The 17,467-nt window shown below is 49.1% G+C and overlaps 1 protein-coding gene across 7 annotated transcripts in view; it reads right to left on the reverse strand.

Annotated features, from left to right (window-relative positions):
• Window positions 1-756: 756 nt before the first annotated feature.
• Window positions 757-17,467, reverse strand: part of FHDC1 (FH2 domain containing 1) — a 39,868-nt gene continuing 23,157 nt past the window's right edge. For all 7 annotated transcript variants that reach the window (XM_074377232.1, XM_074377222.1, XM_074377221.1 and 4 more), the window contains 7 exons: window positions 17,363-17,463; window positions 14,920-14,990; window positions 14,711-14,818; window positions 12,848-12,918; window positions 10,702-10,819; window positions 7,054-7,218; window positions 757-5,008 (listed from right to left, as the gene is read on the reverse strand). In XM_074377232.1, coding sequence (XP_074233333.1) covers window positions 3,014-5,008; window positions 7,054-7,218; window positions 10,702-10,819; window positions 12,848-12,918; window positions 14,711-14,818; window positions 14,920-14,990; window positions 17,363-17,463 — 2,629 coding nt within the window. In that variant the 3' untranslated portion in view covers window positions 757-3,013. The remainder of the gene's footprint in view (window positions 5,009-7,053; window positions 7,219-10,701; window positions 10,820-12,847; window positions 12,919-14,710; window positions 14,819-14,919; window positions 14,991-17,362; window positions 17,464-17,467) is intronic.

Raw genomic sequence — 17,467 nt, forward strand, 5'->3', positions numbered from 1 at the left:
GCTTTGGTTTATGTCTGTAACCCCTAGTACTACAGAGTTGACGACATAGGGAGGGGGTCCAGCATCCCAAACTGCTTACAACCCAGGCAAAACCAGGCTACAAATGTCCCCAGGGCAGCAACTCACAACACCATCTACTCTCTCATCCGTGGGTGCCTGAGCCCAGGATCTTCCTCTAATCTACTGTCAGACAGATTGAGAGAGCAGCTAGGACTAAAACTTGATAAGAAACCCCAGGATATGAGGTCTTTCTTTTCAAAGAAGCACCAACAGTGGGTTTCAAATCAGAGCCTGCCTCCCTCCCTCTCTGCTCATTCCTGAGGCAACCACAGAGGTGAGCTGTGATTTCCCAACAGTGTCCTGAGCCAAAACACATGAGGACACCCAGGAGCAGATCCAGACTTGCCGGCCCCACGGAGATTACGCAAAGCTTGGCCCACAACATGGAATAACGTGAGCGAGTACGGGTGCTGAACATTCCATCCGCGGCCTGCGTGCCTGGTGCATGCCCGCATCCCCGCAGGTCTGGCGCGAGGCCCGCTCCCCAGGCCCTCAGTTAACTTCAGGTACTGCGCTACCAAGAAGACACACATCAACAGCCTAATTTTGGCTCGTGAGCCTTTTGATGATAGGACTGCTCTGTCCCAACCCTCTGGCAACTCCTGCATCCCGCCTTCTCGCTGTGCAGGAGATGACATCCTCACCCGCCAGGATCACGCGCACACCCCAACAGAAGCAGCGAGGATAAGACACCAATCCCATAAACAGGAACTTTATTAAACTACACGTTACATAAAAGAACATATAAATGGACCTTTAAATACATTCAGTTCATCTTAAATTTATATAGAAACTTATTTACATTTCTGCATTATACACTTAAATTATTTTTCCAAGCTTACTACCAATAAAAGGTAATAGAATGATCACCTGCTCACACAGATGCATACAAGTTGTCCACAGGGCTAAGCAAAACACCACTTCTTAGGAACCTCAGCTTATTAGATTTCAAAGCAACAACTCATTCTGAAGGTGCTTTCTTCTAAGCAGGCCTTTGTGTGAGACCTCTACCGTGGAGATGCTGGAGGTTAGTTCTGGAAGCTGATCCCAGGCAGAGATGGGTCCTCGGGTGTTTATGATGACTTGGATTCCTGGAGTCAGCAGGACTCTTGAAGGCCATCATCAGGGCCATGCCCCCACCTCTGCAGACTAGGAAACAGGATTAAAGGAGAGGGAGTGACTTGCCAAAGCCACACAGCATCAGTGATGGAACAGGGACTAGGACCCTGGTTTCTAGGGTCCCATCAAGGGGTCTCAACCCTGGCACTACCCACAAATCCACACATTTTGACCTTTTTTTTTTTTTTTTTTGCAGGCCCTATGTTTTTAATGTTGTTGTCTGTATGATTAAATACACGATATTTTAGGCTTTTTGAGATGATGAAAAATGGCTCAGGATTCTCATAACCAGCTTTGTGAAGCCCTGGAAATACCTCTCAGGGCTATTTTTACAAGAGGTTTTGTGGTTAGGTGCCTTACTTCTTCAACCATAAAGTTTATCTTTTCACTTGAGCAGATTTATGGAAGCTCAGAGTTTCCAATTAATTGGGATGGAAGGCAACAAACACTCTACAGGAGGAAGACTGTAACATCAACCGTATGGATTCATCACAAATACATTATATTTGCTGAAATCCATCTATCACTATCAGATCTGAAACAAAGTTTCACTGATAAGTGACCAAAAGTGGAAAAAAAAAAAGTGGGGGAGGAGCAATTTTTTAATAACAAAAAAGTGCCAAGAATTCCCCCACTTCCCAATTAGTCAGAGGGAAATAGTGAAATCAGCACTGGGTAGAAATGGCACGTTTTCCCCTTTCTTTTGAATGAAGCCTAACTGTTTTTCAAAATTTTCCTGAGAATATAAAATCTTCTGAAAGCAACTTCTTTTTCTTTTCTTTTCTGTTTTTGAAAACTTGATCTGGTTTTCTCAGGATTTAAAACCACTGTACCAAAGAACAGGCATCAACATTAAACAGTATTATTGAGAAAGAGAGAGAGACTGTCTCCAGGCTCCAGGTCACATTAGTAAAGGAGAAAGACTGGTAGATTGAAGGGCTTGTTATTCCCTTAACTAGAGTGAACACAAGTCATAGCAGCCTTCACTCAGTTTCACAACAGACACTCAAGTGAGAAAACACAGAACCGGAAAGATGTGCTCAGCTGAACAGTCTGATGATCTTCCATCAAAACATGGCACCTCTAAATTCTGGAAGCTCCAGCATTCTCCCAGGGGCTGCCACTCATCTGCAGAGGAGGCCTGTCCCACTGCCCAGGGAGCCTCTCTAAAACACGGGAGCACCCCATTTCTGTCCACCAGTCTAATTCTCCCTCCTGTTCACACGCAAACCTTCACCAAAGTCAGCAGGGAGAGGCGAGCAAGGCAGAGAGACTTCAATAAGATGGAGCCAACCTCAGAACACCCAAGGGCTTGCAGAAGTCCAGCTGCCAGCAATGGACGGTGTGTGGGCAGGTGGAACCCTGAGGCCAGGGAACACAAGAAGATAAAAACACCTTCATCATTTTTCCCCTGGGAGGCATTTCACGCTGCAAAAAGAACCAACTAAAACAAAACATTTGATTTTATAATATAAAAAATGTCTTTGATGTATAAAAACTGGCCCAAAATCTTCACTCGTTACATAGGCATGTCATCTTCCTCGTCTGAGTCGTTCATGGGTCTCTGTGGTCTGTTTAGGGGACGGGGCTCTCTGGGTCCACCTGTGGGCCGGGTGCAGACATGCCAGTCCATCATCTTGGGGAACGTCGGTGCAGCAGGAGTCAGTGCCACGGGCGTTGGGCCCTGGCCTCTAGGGCTGCACCTTTGGTGACACAGCATTTGCAGGTGGTCCCAGTGGATGACATGTGGAACAGACATTCGGTGTTGGCCTTTCACAGAACTCAGTCTTCGTCATCTGAACCCCAGGAAGCAAGAGGGGAGGACAGATGCCCATCACTTCCTTGCAGGATGGAGCACTTTCCCCAGGGCTGCCCGGTTGGCGTCCTTGAGCCGGAGGGAGGCCCGTTCTCCGGCCTCCCGGCCCTTCAGCCGGGCCTCGGTGCTCTCGTCTGACTCTGGACCCTTCCGGGGGCCGCGGGCGCTGCCGGCCCGCCGCAAGGTGCCACTGTCCTTGGGCGTGGCATCCTCAGGGCCACTCTTCACCCTCAGCTGCCGCTGCGACATCGTCCGGGTGAGGCCAGGGGCTCTGGCCACAGTGGGGGAACCAGTCCTCAGGCACCTAGACGAGGAGGCGACCGTGTTCCGGGCGAAGCTGGGGACCCTGGCCGGGCTGCGGGGCACCCTGGGGGCAGGCGGGGACCGGGGCCCTTCTTCGGGGCTCTCGGGGACCTGCGAGCTCGAGCGGCAGATCTTGTCCTCCTCGGGCTTCGGCCGGAGGACGCTGCGGAGAGGCTTGGCGCTGGGCTTCCTGAGGGAGCTCCTGTGCAGCAAGGAGGGCTCCCTCCCAGGCCGGGCCCCCGTAGAGGGCCTCCCAGGCGAAGCGTCCGAGGTGCCCCTGGAGGCGCTGCGCCGCGATAAGGGCGCAGGTGCGTCCAGGCCGCCGGGGGTCTCGCGAGGGGCTTGCTTCCCAGAGCTGGGGGCGCGGCTGGCCCGCGAGATGGGCACGACCTTGCGCATGCTCTCGTTCTCCGAGGCCGTCAGCACCCGCACCGGCTTGATCGCCCCGGCACCCCGCGGGGCAGCCCCGGCCTTGGAGGCTCCTGAGGACAGGGACGCCGACGCCCCTTTGAGCGAGTTCCTCTTCGGTGCCATCACATCCTTCCCTCTGGCGGGCCTGTCCCTGGCAAGGCCCCCCTTGCAGCCGGGCTCGCTCTTCCCAGAGAGGGAGCAGGGAGCCGGGGCCACCCCGGGCGGGCTGCAAGTGGGGTTAGAGGAGACCTGGCTGCCGCCCGCCTCCCCAGCCCCAGAGGACACAGAACCCTCCCCGTCGGCCCCCTCCCCCGGGTCCCCCACTTCCGGCCTGGAGTCAGTGCCCTCGGAGCAGTCCAGGGTCAGTGAGCAGTCGGTGGTGTCCGAGATGTAGAGCAGAGGCACAGGATCTTTGTTCTCAGGATCGCTGCTGCCCACAGACACCTGAGCCGCACTGCTGGGCTCATCAGAGGCAGCCCCGCCAACCTCCAGGGCTGGACTGGGACCCTCCTGGACACCTCTGTCCACGGGCATCAGGCTGCCATTGCCGTCACCCAGAGACTGCGGGCTTCCAAACCTTAGAGGTGCCAGCTCCATTGGGCTCAAGTCATTCACTGTCAGCCGAGGCGTCTCCTCCGGGCCCTTGGGAGCCTGGAGGTCGAACTGGGCCAGCCCCGTCACCAGCTCATGCTCCTTAATCCCTAGAGCCAATGGCGAGAGTGGAGGGGACCGTTTCGGACCCAGGCCCACCGGCTCACTGTTCCTCTTTCGGAGGACGCTGTGTCGAACTCGTGGTAAGGCGAAGGCAGCTGCCTCAGGCCGGGAGGGCAGGATCTGGTTCTGCCAAGCCGAAGGTGGGTCGCGGGCTACCTCCTCACCCTCCGAGGCCAGAGGTCTGTGTGCTTGGCTGGAGTCCTGGTCCCTCAGTTCTCCAGGCTCCATCCAGGCGGCTGGGGACGGGGCCTGCCAGGGGCAGCTCCCGAGCAAGCTGTTGAACTTGAGCTCCTCGGGGCTGCCAGTGGAGTTCTCCAAGAAAGTCAGCAGCTCCCTGTCAGCAGAGATGCCCAGGGAGAGGCGGGAGCGGCGTGTGTTGGGGGGTCGGTAAGAGGGGCTGATGGGCCTCGGGTGCAGGAAAGGGGGCAGGTCCTCGGCGCCCCTCTTGGTCAGCAGCTCCACATCATTCTCACTGCTGCTCCGGCCAAACCCAAGATCCCCAGCTGCCCAGCTACGCCGCTTCTGCTCCAGCTCCTTCCGACGCTGCAGCTGCCTCAGCTCCTGCACCTGGCGTTCCTGGTTGTCCTGAAGGAGGGGTAGAGAGAGGCCGGAAAAGGCATGAGACACATGGGACCCAAGTGCAGGTCCAGAGCCAGCTTCCCTAAGACCCCACTGAGATACATGCCTGGAGGAGAGACCTGGGTCACAATCTTCACTGAGACCATATGTGTTTATCCATGCGGGTGGTGCAGAGCTCTGCAGGGTGCAATTCTCCCAAAAACTAGGTGGGGATGACCGGTGGTGCTCCCTAGGCCTGGCCCCAACTGTCTGTCTAAGGTTGTCATCAGATCCCTGAGCCCACCTTCCAGCTGTCCAGTAAGGCATTGTGCCCTCAGTGTGGGCTGTGATTCCACACATGCTTGGAACCTCAACTCCAAGGAACCCAACTTGGTTTTTAAGCAGGGCAAGACAGAAAGGACTTCCAGGAAAGTGCTATTGGGGCAGCAGCAGAGGGAAAAATACTATGGGTGTTAAAAGAGAGAGCCTGAATCTGTGTTGCATGGATACATCTACACACACACACACACACTCATATGCGGCACATTCTACTTAGCAATGATTTGGATGCACCAGCAAAGACTCGGGATATTAAGAGATGCCTTTCAAATTTGTGTTCTTTGAATGCTCCCTGGTAAACACCAGAAATGCCACGGTGGCTCTGTCCCTTGTGCCCTATCCACTTCCCACAATTGGAGAAGAGGATTTGCTTTACAAATCCTCCTGACTTTCACCCAGCTCCAAGAACCCAGCCTCCCCCAACAAAATCCAGCTAGAAAAAATGCACACACCAAAGCACATTTTGCTGCCTGCACTATAAATATACATGTGACACATAAATGTGTGGATTGCACAACCCACATCTGTTATCATTAGCACTTTTTGCTTGAAAATCAATTTCCTCAAACAGTGGACTTTCCCTTCCAAGTTTCTGTGAGGCTCTGGATCTGGCAGAGAACTCTGGGCCCCTCCTGCAGCTCTGGCCTCAGCCTCCCCAAGGACCCTGGGTCGTCTCCTTTCATGGCTGCCTGCAGAGGGCGTGGGGCCAGCTCCTGGCTCTCAGGACAGCTGGGCTGAGAGCATCACACAGGTGGCCTCACGGGCCTACAGAACTCTGACTGGGAGTGAAAGCCTCAGAAAGAGCCAATTTGGCCTCTACCACCCACTGCGCCTCCCCCTGCTGACCTCACTGCTTGGACAAGGGAGATGAAACGTGGCCACGGGCTAGGCCCCCTTCTCTTCACTGGACAGAGAAAGGAGGCTTGAGAATTCAACTGACTGTGGGCTCCTCACTCAGGGCTGGAGAGGCATTTGACCAGCCTCTCCAGGAAAGTCTGCTATGGACAAATGAGCACTTAAGATACAGGGAAAGGGATGACACACAGGTATTTGGTTCCCTGTGAGCACCTGAAATGAAGGGATGCTGTTCTGTTCTTAATTGACAGATGAAAGTTTTGTTTGCAAAGCCAAGCCACCCAGAGAGTTTTCCGGCTTCTGTGTGAACTCAGGAATAATTGGAATTGGAAGCTGAGGGGCAGGAAATGTAGCTGCTGTGCTCAGACGGCAGCAGCTCCCTCACTATTTGGGCATTTCGAGCCTGCTTGGGCTGAGGACAGCAAGGGACCCAGGCTGCCAACCCTTGGCAGTGGCCACGGTGCTCAAAACAGGTGAGAGTGGGCCTTCCGATCACCCCACTGCAAAAAAGGCCTCCCAAAAAAGGAGGAAACTGTCTGCTGGGAGCAGGGAAGGATCCTCAAAGAGATGTCTTAATGTCGTGATTGCCATCATAAATAAACTCGACAAACAGAATGCTTTCAGGACATCAGACCGAGTGGCAAAGTAGCAGAGGCAGCCAAGCGCTAGACCCCTGATGGGATGGGACTCTCGGGGCTGAGCTGGCAGAGCGCCTTCCCGCCATCCCGACCTCCAGCCAGCCGTGCCGCCGGGGCCAGACTCCCTGACCCCGCGCAGCTGCTGAACCACCTTTCCACCGCGGGCAGGGGGCTGGGTCAGGAAGAAGAAAAAGAAAAATCCCCAAAACACAGAAGACGCAGAGCTGCCATCAGCCGTACCTTAACTGCTTTGTTGAATTTGACACAGAAGTCTCTGAAAATCTGAAGGCACTCGTCCAGTTTCATGGTCTCCTTGTCTTCACAGAAAAAGTCGATGAGGGTGTGGGCCTCGTCCTGGAGCTCCTGCTTCCAGCGCTGCAGCTCTGTCAGCTTTTCCAGGGCGAACTGCGGGAGAGGACACAGACGGCAGGTGTGAACGGTCGGCCACCTGCTGCCCGGGGTCAATCTCAGGTCTCAGAAAAGGGAAGGCTCCCTGCACATCCGATCCCTCAGGGCTAAAAGGAGAATAATTCACCCCAAACAAAACCTCAAGGAAGTGAGGTGAACTCCTGGGTGAGGCCTGGGAGCCACAGGAGACCTGGAGAAGACCACCAACCTAACGTTCCCCTGTAATGTCACCGGAAGCGAGACACAGGCGTGCAGTTGGTCTCAGTAAGGAAACCTTGTCTGCCCCGTTCTTCCTTCTCTCACAACCAAGTCTTACACTGGCCAAGAGCCTACTTCAGGGTCCCGGAAGCCACTTGGATTGATAAGTTGTCTGATTCCGAGGTCTGCCTCGTTGAGAGGGAGTCTAAACTTAACCCCAAACGAGCTCTGTCCGGGTCGTCCTCTCTCCCTCACAGGCCTGAAGCCCTCATGCTGGGTAAATGCCCAGCCAGGGCTTCTTGTCCGAGTCAGTGCAGTCTCCAGCCCATGCCTGCCCCCCACCCAGGCCCTTCAGTAGTCTGGGGTGGACCCGCCACTTTTCTATTAAAACTCCCTGGGAGATTCTGGTGGGTACCCATGGTTTGGAACTCCTGCCTTATACAAATCCATCCTCTCAACATCCTGGTTTTCTCCTAATTCTTCTATGACACAGCTTCCCAGGCCACTGCAGACTCAATGACTGGGGCAACACAGTGGGGATGGAAGAGGCCTGCTCTTTCAAACCCTTTGGGGGTGGGGTACCCAGGCCCAGGGGCACAGGCACACGCCCCTGACGGCAGCTCAGTGACAGGAGTGTCGAGCTGAAGTGAGGAAGCCACGGGCTGGAGGAGTCTCAGCCCTGTAGAGACAGTCTTTGGGGTCACACTGAAGTCTCGGGATGCTTTCTTTACACTGGATAACGGGCTTATATGAAGAAAGAATGTATGGAGTATGTGCCCCTACGAAATCACATGATGATAATTTTTAAAAGGCTTATATTTGAGAAACTTCTCTTTGGGTGGGGGATGTGCCTGGGCCACAGTGAAGCTGCAGGCGGCCCACCCTGGCCGAGAGGAGCGGCTGCGGGAACCCACCACAGAGCTACAGAGAAATTCCGAGAAACCGCGTCCCCTCCCACCCACTCCACACACTATCCCCCTTAAAAGCCCCTTTCTTACACCAAACACATTTGAGAGGTAGCAAGAAACCAAAACTATTTGGGAAATCAAATACCAAAGAAAGTAACCATCTGAGTCAGAGGCCCAAGGCAGCGTTTGCATTCACGCTGTGTTTTTCTTTATGGAGAGAAGGGCATTAACTACAGGATAAATCTCTGCCTGTCACTCCTGCTCGGGGGGGAAAGGTGGATCCCAGCCAAGAACAGCTCAACTGCAGAAAAACAGGACTTTGACAAGAATCTTCATGGGAGCTCGCTCCACCTCTGTGTCTCATCGCTGGACGCCGTGGGGACAGAGACGGTGCCCACATGTGCGCTTTGCAGTCACCTGAGGACTTGGGAAAGGGAAATATTCTGAATAGGGTCTGAAAAAGACCACTGCACCCGGAGTTATTTGCCCGGAGTTAGTTTCTGAACCCTTCTTTCACAATTAGGGCCACGGGTGAAGAAGCCCAAAGCTACAGTGGCAAAGCCTGAATCACAGATCGCTAGTTGTGGCAGCAGATTCAACTTTCCCTCTCACACCTGTCTGCCCCAGACTGAAGTTCCAAACCAATTCACTTGGTTCTTCTCCCCAAAGGGTCAAAATACCGAAACAGGGCTGTAAAATGTGTTCCTGTCATTGTTCCGCTGGGAAACCCACGGCAGTTACCCACGGCTTGGAGCACGAAGGCTTCCCCCTGGTATTCACAGCCCTTCAGGGCCTGACCCTACGGGGGGGTAGGGTAAGGTGGAGGGGGTGGGTAGAGCTCAGTGGTAGAGTGTGTGCTTAGCATGCATGACGTCAGTTCCTAGTACCTCCCAGCACCCTAGGTTCAATTCCGAGGACCTCCACTAAAAAAAAATAATATAAAAAAAAGAAGTCTAACTTACCTTAAAAAATTGTATCTTCCCTATTTAAAAAGAAAGCGAATTCCAAAGAGAAAACTAAATAGCTGTGTGGAGCATTTTACTTTCATGACAAAAATGACTACCAGCAAGACGAGCTGAGAGTGAAAACAAGGTTGTCTGTGAAGAGCGGTCTAGGGGTGTGGCTAAGACAGAGCTGCTTTGCATCATGAGCCTTTCTGTACGACTGTTGAGCGTAAGGTACTAACATTTCATATAAGAACTGGGAAATGAGACACTCAGAATCCGCCTCTCGCCGTAGGATGAGCCTTCCTGATTTTCTGGATTTGCTCCATTTGTCTCAAGGTGCTTACTTACTGCTGAGTGTTTTCCTAGATCCTGTTAGGTGTTTCTGTAATGGCATTTGATTTGTGTCCCTTTGAGGAAAAAAAAAGAAAAATCTGTGCACTTTTAAGGGAAAGTGAGAGGCTGGCAATATTTGAAAGAAAATACAGAACTCGTGTTTAACAAGAAAAATAAACTCCCAGCAGAGCCAAACAAAATCAAAGTTCGCTGAAGGGACCTGAAGCTCACGGTATTTGATGAGGCTTCATTACAAGGCAGCGAGGACTGGCTTAGGTTTTGGACCGGCCTTCTGAGCACCGTCCCTTCCTGCCACCGAGGGCGCCTGGCCTCATGAGTTCCAGCTCACCAGTCTCAAAGCACTGGCAGGTAACGGCACACCATTTCACTGAAGACTGGAAGCACGAAAAGGTGCCACTTTTTTTTTTTTAAACAAGGAAGATAAAAGATATATGTCAGGCTCTGTGACTAGTGAGTCATAATGAGCTGTCACAAACACGTCCACGCTGCTGGGTTTGTTGATGTTATTGGGAATAGCTCCTGACACACCCTGCGGGGCTGATGCACTTTGGGTGGTGACAGGCCCCAGCTCTCGCGTGTCCTCCTGCTCTCGCTCTAAAACATGCCACAACGTAGCTTGTGTCTTCAGCAAAACGGGGGAAGGAACAACCACCCAAGTACTCAGGTGTCTTTCAGGATTTCGATGGAACTTCGTTCTGGTGTCCAAAAGTTTGACTGCGAGCCAGGAACTCCTAAACTGGGCTTGAGAACCAAAACCCGAATGGCCAGGAGTAAGCTGCCAAGTGTATGCACCATCCGTGATACCAGTTCGCTACCAGCGCCATCAGGCAGACAGAGCAGTGATAAAGAGAGACCCAGGTCCTAACCAAAGCCTCGGGGATAGACCATATTCAACATCCTGCCAAAAACTGATCCAGCAAAGAATGGGCACTGAAATATCAAGCTCCTTTTACTGACCGAGGGGGAAACTATGCCTGGGAGCTTGCTGCTCCCACGAACACACCCCTGCGAGCAGAACCAGCCTCGGCCAGGCTGCTGGAGATCACAGGGATGGCCCTGACACACACACACACCTGGAGGAATTCTTCCATCTGCTGACAAAGCTCCCCGTCTGGCTGGATGTTGTCCTTGAGAGATCGCGTCCTGACAAAGAGCGAGTGCAGCTCCGCCTCGGTGTTATCCAGAGATAATCTGCAAGAAGAAAGGGGAGAGTGCGCAGCTGGCACAGGGTGGCCATGTGTCCTGCAAGTACATCAAAGGAGACCCGAAAAACAGGAGAGAGCTCCTGCAGTGACGTTTACCCACTTCTGTGTTTAGAGCCTCTTCCTATGTTTTTTCAAGAGGCGATTCCTTCCTTAAGACCCACGCTGGTCCATAGAAGGCAGGCTGTAATTTTGGTCTTGCTGGTGAGATAACTAAAAGCAGGGGACCTGTAAAGCTTGTCATAAACTAGGTCTGAACACCTGTGTGCCATCAGCACTGAAGTCCGGCAGCACTCGGACGCTGATGCTTTCCTCGGGCCACTAAACGCAAACGCAAAAGCTCTAACTCACGAAAGCAAGGCAGCGCGTGCTGATAACCGTGACATCAACACGGAGACATGGCTCAGACAACCAGAGTCAGTGCGCTGTGTCTTAGAGAGAACTGACACACAGCTCCCAATTCTTCTGAGAAACGGTAGGACTGACGGCCAGGCTTTTGTTACATACGTCAAGCCAAGATTAATAGGGCATGAATGATTTTCTGTCGCCTGGTAAAGCGAAGAGGTGAAACCTAAGTCCAGGTGGCATTCAATTAGCAAATTCATAAGTCAAGATGCTTTCACGCTTCCATTGTTGATTCTAACTTTTCTTTATGCAGTAAAGTCTTCCACCTTCACTGGTCACTGGCATCCATCTATGATCTCTTTATACCTCTTTTCCTTTCAAACAAATAAACTTCACTAAAGAAGTTTTTTGCTAAGACAAAATCTAGCTAAAGTGACCTGTCTAACTCTGATCAGAAATGGAAAGTGTTATTTCTGTGTCCATAGCTTAGAAACATTTCCATCCTACAAAGAGGAAAATATATTCCCACACGTTTCTTCTAGTAATTCAAAACCAACACGGTTTACATCTTATAAGAGGCTCATTCTTTCGGGGGCGAACGGGTAATCTGTAAATATGAACTATGAACTGTTCATACCTTTGCACTGATAACCTCACTTTGGGAAAGACATGTTTTCTGTGGTTAGATGTTTACAGTCAGTAACACTGAGACACTGGCTGATGACGGGGCTTGGCTCAAAAAGCTACAGTCCATGTGTTTATGCATATGGTTCACAGCTGGCCCTACTGGATAGAGTCCCTCAGATAACGAGTGGATGACATGAGCTGGGCTGATACGTGACGTGGGCGCTGGAGCCAGCTCACGGGAGGTGGCTGTGGGTGTGGGTATCTCTCCCCAGCTCTGCATCAGTAATGCCACGTCACGTGGGAGCTTGAGATCAGCCATGGCAACGGTATTTACGCCACGGAAATCAACAGCTGCTGTGAATCAGGACTTTTTGCTTTGAAAAGCTAGTTACTGAACATTTACCACTGATGCCTGGATATTAAGAACACAGAACTCAAAACAGCACATATACACAGATTATAGCTACATCAAAATACACATTTATATTAGGATAAGCAAATTAAAGTGATGTAAATAGAGCTTTATGTTTGGGAGATGCTTTCTCTGCAAAGTTGAGTGACTAACTTAAACCAAAATCCTCCCACAGCCCTTGGTATGGTTCCAACTTCTTTTAATGCTATAGAAATTAAACGAACCACGTTCTCTTTGAAAGGCATCAGTGATGTATGGCCCTGAAGTCTGACTGATAGACACCAACTCCCAAGGTAACAGGCTGTGTTCTTTGAGCTCTATCTTTGGGTGTGGCAGTATTTGAAGTTCTTAATCCATATATATATTTTTTTCAGGGATGATATTTATTAGAATAGACTACAATAGGGTTTTTTAGATTAAAAATAAAGATTAATTTTTCAAAACTCCCAAACTCCAAAGGTGCATACACACCTCTGTAAGCAACTGAAAGGAAGGTCTGAGAGTTCAACAAGACAACACTTTTTAAAGTTCAAACTTGAGTCCAGAAGTTGTAAAATATTCATCAGTTTTCAGAAGAAGGCAGTTTAAAAAACAAACAAACAAAACCCTTGATTTCACAATTCTCTTGCTTACCTAGCAGCCTCCTGAACGTGATACAATTTTTTAGAAAAGTTTAGAAGAACGGCATCTTTCTTTTGGGCTTCCTGGAACAAAAACAGAATTTTCTCTCACTATGTGGGGATAGAACTGGAATTTCATCCACTATTACAGATAATAAAATTTCCTCAGGGCTTAAAGGAACCATGAAATCACTGTTCCCATGCTTACGCTTGATATATTCAAAGCAATTCCTGGAGGCATGGACTCTTATTCTCATATTCTTAGTAAGATTTACCAGATTTACCTGAACTCTTCTACTCTGAAGAAACACTGAGCAACTGATCCTGACATGAAATACTATTCATGTGCAAGAAAACTCAGTGGAAGGAGGTGGGGCTCAGCAGGGCCCTGGGTTCCTAAGAGAAACCAATATATCCTGCTTAGACACCACCCATACCTACGAGTACGCTCGCCTGTGACCAAGATCCCTTCAGCTGTTAAACCAGTTTGCAAAGTGAGTTTAATCAGAAGGTACACAGGCCACAGAGGTGCTGGAATTCTTCGCTGGTTCAGAGGGTGCAAGGAAGGCAGGTATGAAGGGAGCAATTACGAACTTGGGAAACCTCCCCACACAGGCAGAGACCAAGTTACACAGAGCACTGTGATGCAGGGACCTAAAGGGGCAGCTGGGAGGTGGTGCAGGCCATGCGCAGTGAGCAACACATTTTCTGGTTTTAACATCCTGAAAACTAACTCTTAAACTTGCACTGAGTTCAATGTGCCCTCTGTTTTCTGAAGAATCCAGTGATGACAGTGTGGATTATTTATGGAGTGCTTACTAGATTCTGAACACTGAGCTAATGAGCACTTTATGGATTTATCTCCCTCCGCCCTCTTAATTACCTAGTTTTGAGGTCTCACTAGCCCTCATCATTAGATGGAGAAATTGAGGATCTTAAGGATTAAGTAACGTGTCTGAGGAAGTACAGCCTGTAAAGGACAAGTCAAAATCTCCCTGTTCTGATCCATTCTGAAGCTCACACCTGAAACACGCAGGCAACACGACTTTCTTCCCAGGTTAAGTTCTGGCTACGTGATCATTGTCAAAACAGCCAGGAGATTCAGGGAAGGGAAAAACAAATCAGCACGACTCTCTATGTGAGACAATTTAACAAGAGAGAGAGAACTGTCCTCGGCTGATCTTTCACTTTGTCACTAGTTATTTTGGTGTCACGCAGACCCAGTCAAAGGTGGAAGTGATGAACCCAAACCCATGTGAACAGCAGGGCACCCTAACCCACAGTTCACAGAGGCAAGAGTGGAAGTGAGCCTCTCATGGCCCTGACTCCGTCACCCTTTACATATAACTGGTCAGAAATCTACCCAGTTCAACACCAGGGATGTGTCAACCTTTGGGCTCTATGCTCCATCCCGGTGGCCATTACTCTGAAAAAAATACTTAATCTCACCCAGCAACTTGCACCAACTTCCACCAGGAGGTAGCCCTGTTGTTCTCTCCCCACTCTTAGCCGTCCTCTACGTTGCCTCATTTTCCTAGAAGCAAAAACCCACCTGGTCCTGCCACGATGCTGTATACAAACTTCTGTTGGCTCCCCACTGCTAAAGCATGAAATCCAAATTCCCCAGCTTTAGGATTTGAATCCTTCATAACCTGGCTTCACCAACCACTCTGCCTCCCTCCCCTGAGCCCCTGCTCCATGCCCCTCCAGGCCTGTAACGCCAGGGGCAGCTCAGCTCAGGAATCTGCGAATAGAAACCTTCCTACTGATGCCCTTCCCTGACTCTGTCTGATGCCGCCTTCCCCCTGCGAAAGCCCTCACTGCCTCCAGGGGATCTCACATCTGTTCTCTCTCTGTACGACTCCCTTCCACATACCTGCGCGACAAAGTGCAGGAGATTCATCCCGGGTTTGTTTGCTTTTGTGTCTGCCAATTTGAGCAAAGAAGACAGTTTAAATCCTACCGCATTGCCAGCGTACCCTCCCTGAAGAAGACAAATCGGAAGAAAAAAAATAGGCATATACCTTTAGACAGACAAATAGAGTTGGAAATTCAACATTTTTCAACGCTTTGAACTTTACTTACTGCATTCATGATGTTTCCTGCCTGCAGCACCAAGTGTAAGATCGAATGTAGCTCTTCACATGACAGCAGCTCTGTCAGAAAGAACACACCACCTCAGAGAAGCCTTCAGCTTAAACACACAAAAGACAGTGACCACACCCAAATTCTAGTGTGTCTGACACTAGCTCTGACCCTAAACTGTGTAAGAGATTGACACAAAGTAGCATATTCTATAGTATACCTAGCGTACCCCTGGCTACTGGCTGAGGCATGCCCTAGCGTTTAATGGGGAATCAAATACGTGTGACACTTAAGAATCACAAAGTACTCTGATAACGAAAATTTTCAAGTAGTGGCAACTACAAAAGCCTTATGAAAAGCAGCACACTGTGTTAACAGGAATAATTTCTCAGCAGTTATTTTTTAATTTTTTCCTTTATATCCTTTGAGGCTTTATTTATGAACTATGAAAATGAATAGTGAGAGACATTTTGCTTAGCCAATGAGCTATGAGGAGATAAAAAATAAACAGGCTGGGGGTGGGGGGAGGGTATAGTTCAAGTTATAGAGCGCATTCTTAGCAGGCATGAGGTCCTGGGTTCAATCCCCAGTACTTCCTCTAATAAATAAGTAAGTAAGCCTAATTACCTCCCCCACCAAAAACAAAACAAAACAAACAAACAAAAAAAACAAAAAAAAACCAAACACAAAAACAAAAAACAAAAAACAGGCTGGGATGACATGTAAATAACTTGCAAAACCCCAACCCTTAGAGGCAGGTACCCAGAGACTCTTTCCATTTTATTCAAAACTGCATTTCATTTGGATTGACCTAAAGGTTTAAAAAGGAACTTATTATTGTCATATATTGGTAAACTAGTTCTTTAAACAAAAAATCTTTTGTACATACTCCTATGCAAATAAACAATACTGAAAATTGTTAATATATTTGAAAAGCTAAAAAAATTTTTTTAATTATTAAAATTACAGTATATACAGATAATAAAATGTCCCCTATGGTATTTTTAAGTTAATATTCTCCATTAAGTCTGGTATTACTTTAAAAAAATTATACTTGGATCACTGCTGATAGGTGCTATCTAAGAAGGCCAGGTTTTGAAGGGTAACCAGATAAGAAATGTTTCCACCATGCCCACAAATTTGTATTGCTCAGTATGAAAACATATTCTTCCACCTTTATTTGAACAGGAGAAACAGTCCTTTCAAAGCTGTTGCTTCAGGCTTGGTATAGGAAGAAATTTATAAAGGCCTCTACACTGAAAGAAGAAAATGTTTCTTAATTCTTGGTCTCTTAAAGAAAATATGATGAGCTGAAGAAAAAAATACTTAATTTCAACACAGGTCAGAGCAACTCAACAGGAAAACCAAATAGGAATAAACATTCTACCACAATGACAGAAAATGACAAAGAAGAAATCAGGCCGGTGATTCCAACTGATGAATGCTAAAAATCTGAGGGTCAGGGAGTGCCAGAGACTCTGCCTCGGAGACAGAAGGAGGTGAAGGCACTGGGCGGGCATTCTCAGTGCCACGGACGCCAGAACGCAAGGTCCCAGCGCACACCATGAGACACTGGGCAGGCTGAGCAGTCCACCCAAGGGGGCAAGCAGAAATTTGGCCAGTTGTTCAAAGAACCGGAAATGGCGGACTCGCCCCTCTCAAATGTTAACTAGTCCACCAGATATTAGAGTCTGGAGGGGCAGCGGTGGGAGAAGACACCACTGGACAGAAACATCAGGAACCCCGCGCAGAAGAGTCACTGAGGTGCCCGGGGAGAAGTCAAGGGGGAATGAGATCAGCTTTCCCTAAAGCAGGGTCCCAGCCACCAACAGAGGCCAGAGCAGGGGCAGAGACATGCAGCTGGCCCAGGGGCCCTGTCTGGAGCATGCACCTCCATGCACACACACCACACACACAACTACAGACACATCACACACCAGACACACACCAGACACACACACAGAAAGCTAATCCAGGAGAGGAACAAGAGCGAGCTCCAGCAAGGTTTACTCCTAAGCTTCAGTTGAAAGAAACCTTTTATGGGAAGATAATATGCTAATTAATTGATTGATTGGTCAATTAATTAAACTAATTAATCAGGGGAGGAGGAAGCAAACGGATATAAACCTTAAATGCTATCCCTGGTAATATCTCATTTCCCTTTATATCAGAAACATAACTTCCCATATCTAATTTTTCAACTGAATAATTTTTTAAAAAATAAATTGCTTGCGGGAAGGGTCTAGCTCAGTGGTAGAGCATGTGCTTAGCATACATGAGGTCCTGGGTTCAATCCCCAGTACCTCCGTTGAAAAACAAACAAATAAATAAACCTAACTACTTCCCCCAAAAATAAAAAAATAAAAATTAATTTTAAAAAAGAAAAAAATAAACTGCCCCTAAAATAAAAACAAATCACATGACGCATCATATATTTACTGACCTTGTATAGCAGTTCTAAGAATAGTTATATCTGTGTATAGAGTGGAACAGGAAGGTAAAAATTCTTTCTTTAGCACCATGGCTTCAATTCGAAGTGAATAGCTGA

This window comes from Camelus bactrianus, chromosome 2 (assembly GCF_048773025.1).
Source record: "Camelus bactrianus isolate YW-2024 breed Bactrian camel chromosome 2, ASM4877302v1, whole genome shotgun sequence".
Taxonomy (NCBI): domain Eukaryota; kingdom Metazoa; phylum Chordata; class Mammalia; order Artiodactyla; family Camelidae; genus Camelus; species Camelus bactrianus.